Here is a 16,149-nt window from a genome sequence, read left to right as displayed (position 1 = left end):
GCGCTGACCTCTGATTGGTGCAACAGACATCCATCTGTTCCGTATCCACAGCGGCGCGTGTCAGGCGCGTGAGATCACCATTGATTTTGAACACCTTCAATAAAACCTTTTGGAATATAGCTCATAAACAGTGACAAACAGACGCATGCAAACGAAATAGGAAAGATATGAAGCAAGGGAAAGTCTTTAAAACGGTAACAAGATGACAAATCCAGGCTCATTTTAAATGTCAACCACATCCCTCACAACCTTCAAAAAACTTAAAACACACCTCTTCGGCGAATACTTGACAGACATATGAAAAAAACAAAGTACACTAACCCTCTTCTCTCAACATGTAGTGGTCTAGCTTTTGTTGAAACTAGTAACTTTGTATTAGCATCTATTGTAGCCTACTATTGCTCTTTGTATGACATAGCGCTTATTGCTCACGGAACTCTTGGTAAGTCGCTTTGGATAAAAGCATCTGCTAAATGACTAAATGTAAATGTTAAACAGATTAATAACCCTAAATGTTATAAAACCTTACATTTTATATTCGTAGACACTATCGTTAAATCCTCTGTTCATTGCCATGCAGCTTTACCTGCATGTTAGGTAGATAATAAGGCAATGGTTTGTTGTATGTCATCGCAGTAGGCTATATCGTACAGAGATGATTTAGCAGATGTTAACAGTGCGTGGCTTGGGTGATCATCATGTGATGTGATGTGTTGAGCTGTTTATCAGTGGGGCAACATGTTGTTGTGTTCCGCCCCCCCCAACGAAAAAATCTTGCATTTAACAATATTATAATGCTCCTGTAACATCAGGCATTAAAAATATCAATGTACATTTCGTTAATAATTGTGTTTTAATGCCTTTACATCTGAATCTGTAATCGATGTGTTTTATAGACGAATGCATCCTTATAGACGACTTCATCATATTATTGCAAAATGTATGTCGTAATTAATCACAAGCGCGTGCCAGTCGTTTGGTCGAAGCAAAAACATCAGTCAACAGATGGCCATTTGGCGACTGTCGAATCTTCACGTCATGGCATCCCCCTCTGCGTCCATCTAACGCACAATAACGACAAAAGCTCCTCCTTCCACGCCAAAGAGCCCTATAAAAGATCCCTGACACTCACACTGAGCACAAAACACTTCATCCCTCTCAAAAGAGAAGAATCTAGAGAAACATCATGACTCCCAACATCATGACAGAAGCTCAATCCCACTCCTTCCCTTCCAGAATGACAGTAGCTCAGAGAAAAGAGGCTCATGAATTGAGAAAGGTGAGCATGGTTCTTTAATGAACACACGCAAGTCCCGTTTTTGTTTCTTTCGAATATGTGAAAAGCATCACTCACGTCAACTCTTTGTTTTTTCAGACTCTCAAGCCACTGATGGAAAAGAGAAGACGTGCTCGAATAAACGAGAGCCTCCATCACCTCAAAGCCCTCATACTTCCACTCGCCGGCAAAGACGTAAGTACGCCAATCTCAACGTTTGTACTTGCATGGACACATCATCAAGGCCTACCGTTTATACATCCAAACAAATGTCTGACCAATATCCTAATGTGTATATTTGTAGGTCTCGCGCTATTCAAAGCTGGAGAAAGCTGATATTCTGGAATTGACGGTCCGCTTCCTCGGAGATCTGCCGTCTTCATCCGCTAAAGGTGAGTTTTCTTCTCAACAGAGCAAACCTTTCCCGCAGTTTTCAGGAAGTGAATCTATAATATTTCAAAATGTGCAATCGTATTTATCGTTTTTCTTCTTCTTCTGTCAAGGTCAAACAGACAGTTATAAAGAAGGCTACAAAGCCTGTTTCCAGCGCATCTCCGCGCTCCTGCCGCAGACCGGCCTGGACGGAGAAACACGTCAGCGCGTCATCCAGTTCATGCAGGACTCGATGGTGTCTGCCACATCTTCCTGCCAAAACTGCTGTGCTCACAACTCCAGGATGATGCACCAGAGACTCGTGAGTCTGAGGAACAGCAGCCCCGCGCCATCCTCCAGCCAGCATCCGGCCGCGCAACAGGCACCTGTGGACATGTGGAGACCCTGGTGACCGAACGCGCGCCGCGGAAACCTTCAGGGAAAAACAACAACTTTGTACAGTATTTATATGTCGTTGTAAGTGTCAGATTTAGAAAAGTAAAGCCTGTGATTGAGATTACTCGCAAGAATATTAAATAAGATTTATTGTGGCTACTTTGTAAGTTAAAGTGAGCCAGCGAGCACAGGTCACGAAAGCAGTTCTGTGATAATAGTTTCATGCAATCCTCGTCGGGGTTTAAAGATTATAGGTTGTAAACAACACAATGGTAAACCCCAAGGGTTAAAATGTATTTTTGAGGTTTGCACAATTGACTTTATTACATTTGGTCCGTGCAAAGAAGTTGTAAACACTATGTGTTACTGATTAATAGCAAATGAATTTCCCTGAAGGAAACAAAATCACAAAAAAATTGTGAAGCACCCAAAACAATAAAGACGTTTTGCTTTAAAAAATTATTGAGCATTTGTTTTCTCTTTTTACTTTTGAAAACGATTTGTAATGTTGTTTTCTACAGCTTACATGCCCAGTCTGAACTACAGGTCTGAATTTACATTGCCGATAACGAGGCACTCTATATGTAAGCCTGCCTTAATAAGCAAAGTAACTCATTTCAATAATGCTGAAATAAAGACTGTTATAAAACATCCCAATATGCATCACATCATAATATACAAAAATCTGTGAAAAAAATCAACTTTTTTGATGATATTCTAATTATATGACCAGCACCTCTATATTCTCCTAAAAACATCAATTGTTCGTGACAAATGAATACGACTTCCATTTCTCAGCTGAACATGAACAAACATTTTCACACAGTCATCATAAAAGCTGAAACACAAGTGGGTTTTTGCAAACACTTTTAATCCCCTTGTCACAGAGCAGTTGTTAACACGTGGTTGGTAAAAAACAAACAAATAAAAGCGTTGGGTTGCAAATCTAGAAAACATCCATACTTGTCCTGACCGTGATCTGAAAATAACTCACTTCAGAGTGTTTAATGAGTACCAGTACACTGTAATGTCAAACCTGTTTCATATGTCCTTTAAAGATAAAAATGACTGTGCTTGGGACAGGGCTATATGTGTTTTCAAAAACTGTTGGCTTGTGTTATAAAAGTGAGTATAATGAAATGATTATTATCTCTCTCGTCCTATAATTGCCCGTGTTACTCTCTAGCATATCACTATATAAGCTATAAAGGCAAAAAACTAATTGTATTGACTAGAGCGTTCATCTGGGGCGGCACCTTTGCATCATTAACGGGTACATATTAACATTGCATATCAGTATCAAATCAAAGGTTTGGAACCATATGTATACAATACATAATGAATCTGTCTCTATAGGAACTATTATTTCATTGTTCATGATCATCTCTTCCTCGCCTCTGACGCGCAACACTGCTCTTACATTCACTTGCAAAGACCAGACTTTTCCTTAATAAATGTGATTTTCCAGGTTTCATCTCCAGTTCTTCAAGTTTTAGGTTTGCACAAGGCTGTAAATTGCACATTCTTAGATTTGATCAAAGGCTTATACAGTAGTCATTTGTCATGCATTTTGATGTCAACATCTTTATATCTTTTGTTCATGTTATCATTTAGCTGCTGGTGGCCTTCTACCGCTTCACACCAGCTGCCATGCAGAACACAAGAGACCCATCCAAAGAATAATTAACACAGCCCCCCCAAATAAATCACTGGATGTTGAAAACATCTCTGTCTATGCTTGTCACACTCTTTTAGGGGATGAATACGACGCACACCAAACAATCTATAGTCCAAACTGTTTAATGCCAATCCCTGGGTAAGCAAACAGGTCAAATCCACAAATAATATCCAACACAGAAGATACTGGTATATCCACAGGTAGGCATTTATAGGTTACTCCACAGGTAACAGAATACATCCCCGGGTAGGCTATGAATGCCCTAACGTTGATCTTGTTGGTCGGCCAAGATGCTGCTCACTTATTGGTGTGTTTGGAGTCTTTGTCTCGAAACATCCATTTCAAGGGCATTTCCTCTTCGGCATGAGGCAAAATGACCTCTTTAAGTATTTTAATGTACTAAAACTGATAAATAGGCCCAACACCATATTATGAGAAAAATCCCTATGTCATGATTCTCGCGCCACTAATCTTCACTGTCTTCAGAGTACTGCGGCTTGAATTCAGTGTTTGGGGGCCGTCTGACAAACTGTCTGCGACCTCTTGATCCAAAAAGAATAATCTTGCTTTCATCGGTCCACACAATATTGTGACATTTCTCTTTAGGCCAATCAATGTGTTCTTTGGCTAATTGTAACCTCTGCAGCACATGTGTTTTTTTCTTGCCGATAGTTTAGCTTCACAAAGTTCATTCATTTTCTTCCGCTTATCCGGGGCCAGGTCGCGGGGGCAGCAGTCTAAGCAGACATCCCTCACCCTAGACACTTCCTCCAGCTCTTCAGGGGGGACACCGAGGCGTTCCCAGGCCAGCCGGGAGACATAGTCCCACCAGCGTGTCCTAGGTCTTCCCCGGGGTCTCCTCCCGGTCGGACGGGCCCGGAGCACCTTCCGGGGAAGGCGTCCAGTAGGCATCCGTAACAGATGCCCAAGCCACCTCAGCTGACCCCTCTCGATGTGGAGGAGCAGCGGCTCTACTCCGAGCTCCTCCCGGGTGACTGAGCTTCTCACCCTATCTCTAAGGGATTGCCCAGCCACCCTGCGGAGGAAGCTCATTTCAGCCGCCTGTATCCGGGATCTTGTCCTTTTGGTCATGACCCAAAGCTCATGACCTTAGGTGAGAGTAGGAACGTAGATTGACCGGTAAATTGAGAGCTTCGCCTTGCGGCTCAGCTCTTTCTTCACCACGACGGACCGGTACATCGACCGCATTACTGCAGAAGCTGCACCGATCCGTCTGTCAATCTCCCGTTCCATCCTTCCCTCACTCGTGAACAAGACCCCGAGATACTTAAACTCCTCCACTTGAGGAAGGAACTCTCCACCAACCTGAAGTGGGCAAGCCACCCTTTTCCGACTGAGGACCATGGCCTCGGATTTGGAGGTACTGATTTTCATTCCAGCCACTTCACACTCTGCTGTAAACCGTCCCAGTGCATGCTGAAGGTCCTGGTTTGAAGGGGCCAACACGACAACATCATCCGCAAATAGCAGAGACGAGATCGTGTAGTCCCCAAACCTGACACCCTCCGGCCCCTGGCTGCGCCTAGAAATTCTGTCCATAAAAATTACGAACAGAACCGGTGACAAAGGGCAGCCCTGCCGGAGTCCGACATGCACTTGGAACAAGTCCGACTTACTGCCGGCAATGCGAACCAAGCTCCTGCTTCGGCCGTACAGGGACCTGACAGCCCTTAGTAAAGGTCAACAGACCCCATACTCCCGAAGCACCCTCCACAGGATGCCACGAGGGACACAGTCGAATGCCTTCTCCAAATCCACAAAACACATGTGGATTGGTTGAGCAAACTCCCATGAACCCTCCAGCACCCTGTAGAGGGTTTAGAGCTGGTCCAGCGTTCCACGTCCTGGACGAAAACCACACTGTTCCTCCTGAATCCGAGGTTCTACTATCGGCCGTATTCTCCTCTCCAGTACCCTGGCATAGACTTTCCCGGGAAGGCTGAGAAGTGTGATCCCCCTGTAGTTGGAACACACCCTCCGGTCCCCCTTCTTAAAAAGAGGGACCACCACCCCGGTCTGCCATCCCAGAGGCACTGTCCCCGACCGCCACGCGATGCTGCAGAGGCGTGTCAGCCAAGACAGCCCCACAACATCCAGAGACTTGAGGTACTCAGGGCGAATCTCATCCACCCCCGGTGCCTTGCCACTGAGGAGTTTCTTGACTACCTCAGTGACTTTGGCTTGGGTGATGGACGAGTCCACCTCTGAGCCCTCAACCTCTGCTTCCTCAATGGAGGACGTGACGGTGGGATTGAGGAGAACTTTGCTTCACAAAGTAATTGTTCTAATTGTTACAGTACTCACAGGTAACATCAGACTTTCTCTGATTACCCTGGAGCTAATCATCTTTACCATTTTGGCTATTTTTCCATCCATTCCAATTGTAGGTTTCATTTTTCTTTGGTTATAGAAACCGGAAAAAGTCCAATTGTTTGTGAGAAGTGGGACAGGGATGAACAATACACTTTATAAATGTGAAATATAATGTGTCTTTTGAAACTAGAAACATGAACATCCATTGTTAAACAACCAAAAAAACAATCAAAGCTTTGAAAACAGCCAAAAAAGACATACAGTCAAAACAATGCTGAATATTTTTAACACGTTGTTGGGTTAGGAATGGATGTACTGAACTGTGGTTAAATGAACCCAGAAAATGATCATTCACCCAACAATGTCTTGAAATAAGTCTTTTTGGGCTGAAACAACGCAGTATTGGACGGAATCAAACTCACTATTATGTTACACGATGTTAAGGAAATACTTCCACACGAACACACAAAACTGGTATTCTGAAGCTCTGTAACATGCTTAGATTTTTGGAAAAAACCCACATTCAAGCCATCAGTATCAACATGTGATGTGCTAACTGATGCTACGTCTCATTCAGAGCAACTTCAACTCACTGTAAAGAGAAACTGTGGGATGTAATTCTTCTTAAACCAGCTCTGAGCAGCTCATTCTTTTCATGCTCTGACTAATAAACATGACTTCTGGAAAGAAAGATTCAGTTAGTATTGTGTTACTATCAAGAATTGCATTATTAACCGTTAATGTCACAAACACAATTACATAATCTGTACCATTGCTGGTTTATGTTTTGAAATACTGCTTTTCTGTTACATGCAGATAATATTCATGTTCAGTCTTGAACACTGCAAAAATGTAATCTCATCTACAATTAAAGTGAAGGTTGTTCATCTATCTCTTTTTTTGCTCAGGACACCTCACAGCGATGAAATTCTGTCTGGCAGGCTTAAGGCAGAATGAAACTGCATTTCAGTCCTAACTGGTGCGGGGGGGTTGGGGGGGTTGTGTTTATAGCTGGACTTTGCCCAGAATTATTGTCTTCAATGAGACTCTGTGTCGAGGTCTGTCATGTGTACATAACCAAACAAAGACTCTTAGATCTTCATTGTTCTGCAGTGAAACTGTGTTTCTAGACTGAAGGGGTGGATTCCTTAGCTTTAGTGTAGTTCTAATGTATTACTGGTATTAAGTATCCTTGAGGGTGAGTAAAACATGAGGACATTTGGATTTGCCTCTGAAATGTTGGTTTTAAGTCCATTGACCATGTCAAGCCATTTGGATGGATGAACTTTCTGGAGCTACAAAATCTTGCCCCCTATTCACTCCCATTCTGTAGCTTGGATGACCCAGGATACGTGGTACGTGGTTACTCTGACTGCATTATTCTGAAAGAATAGTCATATACAAATAGGATGCCTAGGGTGAGTAAAACATGGGGACATTTTGTTTTCTGGGTGAAATATCTCTTTAGGAAGACTGGATGTGTAGATATGCAAACCATGTTGTGCCTAAACAGTAGCTTCTGTTGTCATACTCACAAGCAATGAAAATATCCTGTGAACTAGACACCCATTTCTAGATATTATCCAAATGACCTTTAACTTAACCACTCAGAATCTGATTTAAATCTTTATTGCTGGCAAATCTATAAACAATTGTTGTTCAGTAAAATTTTCTACATTTGATTCCATTTCTGACTCCTTGTCTTCATTCATCATAACTGGTCTACGGGTCTTTTAAGATTTATTTTTTGGGCATTTTTCCCTTTATTTGGACAGCTGTTGCGTAGAGAGGATAGTAAGTGAAGTGGGTGGAGGAGAGGTGGTGGGATCGGAAAAGAACCTCGAGCCGGGATTCGAAGCAACAGCGCTATATGTAGGAGCACGTTACCGCAAGGCTATCGGCTCCGACAGGTCTACGGGTCTTTACTGTACATTTTCCTACTAGACAAAGGAAAAATGAAAACATTTACTGTATATGTGTGTGCTGGAGGGAGGTAATGAAACTTGTGTACTAACTGAGCTTTCCTGAGGCTCAGTGGTTCGAGCAGGTGCTAGTAATGCCAAGCTCATGGGTTCGATCTCAGGGGATTGCACATAGTCAGAAACAAATGTATAGTACAATGCAATGTAAGTCACTTTGAATAGAAGCGTCTGTCAAATACGTAAATGTAAACTGAATAAAACATTTGATGTGAAAACACAAACATGCGTCTGTGTTATTAATGCAATACGGCTGGAGTATGAGTGTAATTGTGCTCTTATATCGGCACGGTTGTGATTATGTCAGAGGAATGAGTAAAAGAGACAATGACAGCCGCTCATATAAGAGCACCATCACACCACTATGAGAGCGATATTGTATTTATACAACAGTTCCACGGCACAAGGGTGTAGATAAATTAGAAACCCTGGTGATGCTGCTGGACTATCTCATGGCTAATCAGTTTTGAGAACCAGAAAGAACTGTTGTATAAATTTCACTTAAATTTGATCAATGTTTGTCTTCACAAGTATATATAATCACTGGGTTTTGACAGGACAATTTTGTGAACGTTGTAAATGTTCACTGTGTGTGTCTCAGCACCGATCCCTGAAACTTAACACAAATAAAAAGCCTTTATTATACAACTACATTATTTGTGACTGGTGTTGAGAAATAAAAAAGGCGACTTTCTGACTGGATGAGTTAAGGAACTAAGTTCCGGAACGAGTAAAGAGGGCTCCCTCAGGGCATTTCCCTGATCGCATTCACACCGACAAAAGCAACTATTTGGTGACATAAGTCGTTCGACAGCGACATCAAAGCGCATCCGTCAAACAAAGACAAACAGCAGTATGAGCGAGGTAGCTGCGATCGGTGCTGTGATCAGTGCTGCGTTCGGCCAATCGGTGCTTGCTTACGTCAAGGGTCGTTCATATCCTGCTGGTTCAGACCCTGCTACGAAGAAGGAGTTAAAGTGTTCCTTCAAAAAGGTTCTCCCGAGCTAAAACTCCGTCTGGTTCCTGCGGTGCAAACACCACAAAAACTGAATACTTCCAGCAAGTTATTCTGGAACTAGAAAATCGTTCCTGTGGTCTGAAAGTCCCTAAATATAAAGGGAACAAACTAAAAAAACAGTAGATGCAGCACACGATTTTGAATGGCCAGCGGCATCAGTTTACACTCCTGGTTGCTTTTGCGGAGCAGGAGGTTTAGCCGTGGATTTGACTGCTGAGGTGTTGGCTAACCAAGAGAGGCCTTTAGACATTTGTACTACCAAGAATTTGAAGGTATGTACCATTTTCACACAGTCCCTGTTATAGGTTTGCACCTCCTGACGTCTAGAATGAGTTTATGAGGTGTTCAGACAGTCAAGGTCTTATCAATGCACCACACCTCCAGTTTCCGGACTTCATCTCTGTTAGCTGATTCATCCTCTCCTGACATGAGTCCAATCACTCTGGTATCATCAGCAAATCGAATGATGATGTTGGTGAAGTGAAAGTGCAGTTAATAGTGTGTAGAGCCGGAGGAGAGGTGGAGAAAAGCCCAACGGTTAGTGGGAAAATCCTTTATCCAGAAACAAGAAAGGTCCAGTTTAGATCATTTGCTGAAAAGGTTGGTGAAGGCAGGATTTGATCTGACGTGAGACCGATCTCTCAAAACACTTCACGATTATTGCACCAAGTTCATGAAAGGAGTGAGAAAAATTAAGCTATAGTGAGGAAAACCCATGCTATAAAGATTTCTCCCGACCGAAATGCCATCTGGGATACTCAATTCTTTAAAGGTGTGTGAAATGTTTCTTTGGTTATCATTATTTTAAAACATTCAACATAGTGAAAGTAGGTGTTGAAACAAATAATTATATAAATAAAATGGTTGGATTCGGAGGATCTTTGCAGAAAATAACATGAACAGATAAAGCTTAACTCTAATAAATATAAGTTAACCCAAGTCAAGCCTAAGTGATAAAAGATAAAAACTGTATAAAAAGCCTTGACCGCCAAGCAGTTTCGTATGATGAACACCTAATAATGCATTTTTATTGAGGGCAAGCATTTTAAACACTGTGTATTGTAACCTTTATTTACTACTAAAATAAATGTATTATAAGTGATGTTTTGTTAGTGTTTGTCCAACGGCAGTTCGACAGGATTAGAAAATAGTAAACGTCTGACTTAGTTGTGTAGATTTATAAGTATAAAACATACGTTCCTTACCAAAGCCCAACATCAAAGACTGCTAATATAAAAGCATAACATGAAATCAACATTAACAACACTGCCTGGAAAAAGAGTCTAAACGGTCGTTAACTGTCAGTGTCCACGTCCCCCCACTCGTAGGGTTTCCACTACACACAGTATGGGCTCATCTTGCCGAATCCCGCCCTACCTCGTTCCCACGTACTGGAATGAGCTCAGACAAAAGGTCACTGTATGTAAGTGTGCACTCTGATGATGGCACAGATGGAGAACCCACGCTAAAATACTCAAAAGAACAAAAAGACTTGCAACTGAACGCATCAGGAGTAAAACACCCGCCGGACACGCTCTCAAAACAGAGCCACTGGGGAATGAGGGCGCGTGCGGGGCACGTACTGATCACCCCACGCGACACAGAGACTCTGACGCACCCTTGTGTCCATTCTTATAGTTCTCACTTGACAAGAATACACTTCAGAGAAAATATACTTCTTAAAGAAAAGACATGTGAGACGACCAAAGGTAAAAGAAAGCATAAGAAAAAAAACTTGCGCATTGTGTGCAGCTCATTTTGTGAGTACGCGCCTTTCCTCCATTCATTTAAATGACAGACAACTGATGATGTGCGATTTTATTTACGCAATATGTCACAAACGCTGCGTGAATATTAATGGAGCCTTTCGTATTCAATGAACGTTATAGGCTATAGGTGAAAGGGACAGTGGCTAGCCAATGTCTGTGCGCAAATTAAGCGAATAACGCTTCTCTTTTTGTGTGATCATTTGTAATCCAAACCATAGGCGAGGCTCGTGCAGATGGGTCACCGACGCCGGAAATGCTTTTTTAAAACAACCAAAGACAAGAAACTTAAGGACGGGAGAGGGAAACAAGCTACGGCATCGCCAAAAGGGGGGGTTAGTTGAGAGGAGGCCATCTGGAGACCTCACCAGGACGCGTGCTGGACGCGTGGATCCCATGGGGCAACGAAGTCCTAACAGAAATTATATGACAACCTACGTTGGTTCAAACGCCTGTTTGTGTTTAAGACGGTCTAAAACAGACATAGATTCGCATAAACGTAACAAACATGGAATTGACTCAGATCACAAAACTGCTATTAGAAAATATCCACGTGGATTCTTTTTGTGAAAATTATAAAACAAGATCAATATTGATATTTGCCCTATGAAAGGATCACATATGGGTTTCTGTGATGATTTGTCGCTTTGTTGGGGGACGCGTGTACCCAGCCCATCCCCCGTGCATGCCAGTGTTACAGGTATAAACCAACGTCATCATATGAGAAAAAAACTATTGTTGATCACAATTTACAGACAGATGTTACGTTATAACGGCTTGGCTTGGGAATCTGTCTGTTTAATTTAAATTATGAATGCCCATCCCTAAACCGATCTTAACCCGGCGTTCTCGTGCGTCATCGGCGACCCTTTCTGGTCATGAATTTTATGAATAAACATTGGTCAAAATGTTGTCATTAAAACGTTTAACTTAACAAACAAACAAACAAACAAGTATATATTCTTCTGGGTGCAACGGTTGGTACGTGGAAACAACTATAAAATATGTAGCCTACTTGTATTCGGACTATAATATAAAAAAGTCATCAAAATAGCATACAAAATAAATAACTACAACAATACTATAGTAGTTTTAAATAATTGTAAATAATAAATTCTCCATTATACTGAAACGGATTACAGATAGAGATCATTCATCACTACTGGACCAAAATATGTGGATTTCTGAACGCATTTTAAAAAAGCTAGTTAGTTGTATAGATATATAATTTACACAAGACGCGATGGACGCGTCCTTTTGTTCTGCATTCTAAAGTTATTTGTTCAGATGAGTTTGACAGAGGCGTGGGGGCGTTCCCGTGACGAGCCGGTCGCAGATATAAACCCCGCGCAGACCGTCAGCTCAGCACAGCCAGATCTGCTCTCCAGCCTTCAGCATGACTCCAAACGCCACCGCTGCGCATGCCCCGTCTTATGTGCCCCGCACCGTGGCCATGCGAAAGGACGCAAACGAACAGAGAAAAACCCTGAAACCCTTAGTGGAGAAGAGACGCCGAGCGCGCATCAACGACAGCCTCAACCGTCTGAAAGCGATCGTCCTTCCTCTCGCAGGCAAAGATGTAAGTGTTTTCTCAACACGTTAAAAGCGACATCTACAACACAGAGTGCTTCATTGTTCTTGTGCGTAACCTTGCGTTTTCTCCATTTCAGAACCTGCGTTACTCCAAACTGGAAAAAGCTGATGTTTTGGAGATGACTGTGAGATTTCTGAAGGATACCCAGTCCATCCCATCTGAAGGTGAGATTTCCTTTAACGTTCAAATGGACACGTGAAAAATGTTGGTTTGAATGACCTCCACAGTCATCTAACTTCTATGTGTTGTGTGTCTTACAGATAGTACTATTAGTTTTGAAGAGGGCTATAAAGCCTGCCTGCAGCGCGTTTCTGCGCTCCTGCCGCAAACCGTCCTGGATGCTGACAAGCGACAGTGCGTCAACGCGTTCATCCAGCGCTCCATGAAACCCAGCAAACCAGCCTGCGAAAACTGCTGCGCACAGAGCTCCAGATTCATGTCACAAATACAAGAAAAACTGTTGAACCTCAAATCCAACAGCTCGAGAAACGCCGACAAAAGCAACTCTACGACTCCCTCGCGAGCTCTGCAGCCTTCAGCGCTGATGCCCGATGCTCAAGTTTGGAGACCTTGGTAGACGCATCCATACCAAGGACGTTTGCTACGACCCTTGAGTTCAAACGTGTACATATTTACGGTCGACATGTAGTGTTTAGAATTGTGTCAAGTTTGATGAAATGTTACAAATCATCGGGTCACGCATAAGTATTGAATACTTGTTTATTTCCAATCCAGTGTATAGCGGAACGGTCAGTGCGTTTTTTGTTTTCTCAGATCCTGCGCGTAACGTGTAAATATAACGCGGTTAGATCCGCTGCGGGCTCACATGGTCGGTGGCTCTCGAAAACGCTTTAGTAAAACCCCAGGGGTTGTTTTTTGTAAAACATTTGCTCTTCACACTGTGGTGGGTCGATGCGGATTATTTCTGTAAACACACTGTGTTATTCACTAAAATCTCTTTTGGGGATGTGCTATTTATTGTAATGTTTATTCATTGTGTTAAGCCACACTTTATAATAAAGCATATGGGCCACACATCTCTTTGTGTCATGCATCGTTCTTTCAGAGAACAAGTCAGATCAAATGAATGAAACAACAGTGCACCTGTTGCACACGTGGCTTGAATCAGACACAATTAAGCTTCTTGCTATTGGAAACGATTATTGGTTCTCTTTGGCACAACGGCATCTGTCCAATGTGCCAAATAATGCCTTCAAGTGACCGCGCAATTGCGTGGATATGGGCGCGAACACGAACAGTCTTTAATGACGTCATAAAGGTTTGTTGTTGTCTGTGGTCACGTGCAGATGTATGAAGCGTCTGTTCAGTACATTCGCTTTAAGTTCAGTTAATTATATATATATATATGATTCATTTCTATTAGTTGAACACGCGGTGTCTGCTGCCACCTCTCGGTGGTTCGGTCTAGTCTAGATTTCTTGCGAATATTTGAACGCGAACTTCATCCGTTTTCCACGACACACACATATGAACCCATTCGCAAACACAGTTTACACGTGCGTTGGGTATTTATACGTTTAAAGAAAGAACGGATGTAGTTTCAGCACTTTTATCAACAAGCTTCGGGAAACAGACGAAAGCAAAACCCTCGCGCACGAATCCATAAACGCCTCGACTGTTCAGATTGACTAGCACAACACTGTCGGTGGATTTATAGGTTAGGATTATGTGATCTCGCAGCAGTATCCATGAGGGGAAACGTAATCTGGCGGGGAGTGAACATTCTGCACAGCACCGGTAGACGCGCAGCTCTCGTTCCGTCGGGCTCAGTGTCGGTTTCATTGCGGCACACAGACATCAGGGCTGAACATCGACACCAGCAGAACACAGGCCGGATCATGTCTGACTCTCAAGCGACACCGTCCATCCAGATCTGCAGGTAAGAGCTTCACCTTTACAACGAATGACACGATTTCAGCTTCCTTCCGGTCAAATTCACTGTCCGCACTACAAACAGACGGAGCCGAATAATACATTTCACTGAGAATCAAACGTGTTAGAGGAGCTGACGACAGCGGTTCGGTTCAGATGTCCGAGCTGACGAGGTCCGGTCGGGCATGTTTGAGATGTCACACATGTGTGATTATCGACATGAAGTACAGCACTTATACAGGAAACCGGACTTCCTGTTGAAAGTTCTGTCAAACAACCAGTTAACAAAGATGACGTCATATTGGATTGGACTTTGCTAACAAGATTCTGTGTATAATATTTGCGTCAGGATTAAACGTTTAAATGACGCGTCCAATCGCTGTAGCCGACCGTCGCGGCGTTACTGGATGACGCATTGAGGTCCAGTGCTCGAGTGGCGCCATCTTGTGGCATTAAAAGGTGGTGGAGTTACACCCGTGATGACGTGCGGAGACGCAATCGAGTCATACTGATGTGAGGATGTGTGTTTGAAGCGAGCAATATATGTTATATGTTATAATAACACATACATGATCATGCCCTAATGTTCAAACTAACAATGTTTTTAAACTGTAAATCTTATCGACTCATGTTGTAGTTGAGGTTCATTCTTGATAAGTACATGCCTTAAGTCCTCATTAGTTCATAATGAAGTAACACTTAGTTTGAACATTAGTTCATGATCCTTTATGTGATGTTATTGTAAAGTGTTACCGTTTGCTGCTGGCTAATGGCATCCATGAGGCAACACCTCAGAACCCTAACATTCTGGACTGATCTTTAAACTAAATATATTTGACTGCTAAAACAAAACAAGTGCACTTCAATAATGGACATCATAACCAGCCGTATTGTGCTCTGCAGTTTTTTTGCAAATAACATGAATCATCCCTTCATTGACTTTACTGTTTACATAATTGTCATTGAATATCCTTACGGATTTCCTAACTTTTTTGTGCAATTCTGTATATTGTGCAATTCACCAAAAATCACTGACCAACTCTCCTGTTTATTGTTCAATTAAAAATTCCTCTTACTTATATAAGTAGCCTAATATTATGACATAAATAAAATGCACTCGTGATAATTCACCATATGGTTTTACTACCAGAAATGAAACCAATAAACATGGTTACTTTACTATGGTAACAGTAAAAGATGTTTAACCATGGTATTAAACACTTATTATATTCACATACTGCTGTTGCAAAGTGAATGCGACTGTACACATACTGTATGATGATGTGTCATTGTCTTCATTTACAACAAGAAATATGCAACATTTTATTCAGCGTAGAGATGTCCTCGCCATTATTCCGATGTTTTTTGTAGAAATTACTTTTTGTTTTGGCAGATGCAATAAAAAGTATTGGAGACAAAAAACGTGAAGCTAATTGTTAACCTGTGTTGTTTTTGCAAAGTTAAAAAAGCCAATAGAAAATGATTGTAAAATACTTTATGGAGTGCGGAGGGACAGACGCTGGTGAATCTCTAATCTGTTGCTTGTGCTCTGACGCAGATAACACAACAACACCTTGAAAGATGAGGCGTTTCATGAAGATAACACAAACTAAACTCCCTTTATAAGTCTGGCGCTGGTAGTTTAAGACTATTGGATTCAAATAAAGAAATGTTAAGGAACACAGGAAAACAATACAATGGTTTTTGTTTGTTTAAATAAGCTCTTATAACATTATGACCATGACTTGGTGTGTAATATTTGATCACATTTTTATGGATATTTTTCCACATGAATGATGTAATAGTAATTACATTATCTGCAGTATTTAGTGTGTTATGACTT

General features: G+C 42.0%; 2 protein-coding genes across 3 annotated transcripts in view; both read left to right on the top strand.

Moving 5' to 3' along the window:
- Positions 1 to 1,186: 1,186 nt before the first annotated feature.
- LOC306900276 (uncharacterized protein) lies at positions 1,187 to 12,990 on the top strand (the record flags this gene model as incomplete). The annotated part of the gene is made up of 7 exons (XM_079467094.1): positions 1,187 to 1,279; positions 1,376 to 1,471; positions 1,581 to 1,668; positions 1,780 to 2,044; positions 12,173 to 12,398; positions 12,490 to 12,577; positions 12,674 to 12,990. 7 exons carry the CDS (start codon positions 1,187 to 1,189, stop codon positions 12,988 to 12,990), a joined length of 1,173 nt encoding a protein of 390 aa, XP_079323220.1.
- A 654-nt stretch (positions 12,991 to 13,644) lies between these two features.
- acot7 (acyl-CoA thioesterase 7) overlaps positions 13,645 to 16,149 on the top strand; it is a 96,846-nt gene continuing 94,341 nt past the window's right edge. For both annotated transcript variants that reach the window (XR_013787296.1, XM_079467459.1), the window contains exon 1: positions 13,645 to 14,313. Coding sequence is in view for 1 of the 2 variants with exons in the window: in XM_079467459.1 (XP_079323585.1) it covers positions 14,123 to 14,313 (191 nt within the window). In the remaining variant the exon portion in view is untranslated. The remainder of the gene's footprint in view (positions 14,314 to 16,149) is intronic.

Source organism: Barbatula barbatula (assembly GCF_947034865.1).
Source record: "Barbatula barbatula genome assembly, chromosome: 11".
NCBI lineage: Eukaryota > Metazoa > Chordata > Actinopteri > Cypriniformes > Nemacheilidae > Barbatula > Barbatula barbatula.
This window is presented reverse-complemented; position numbering and strand designations above follow the sequence as displayed.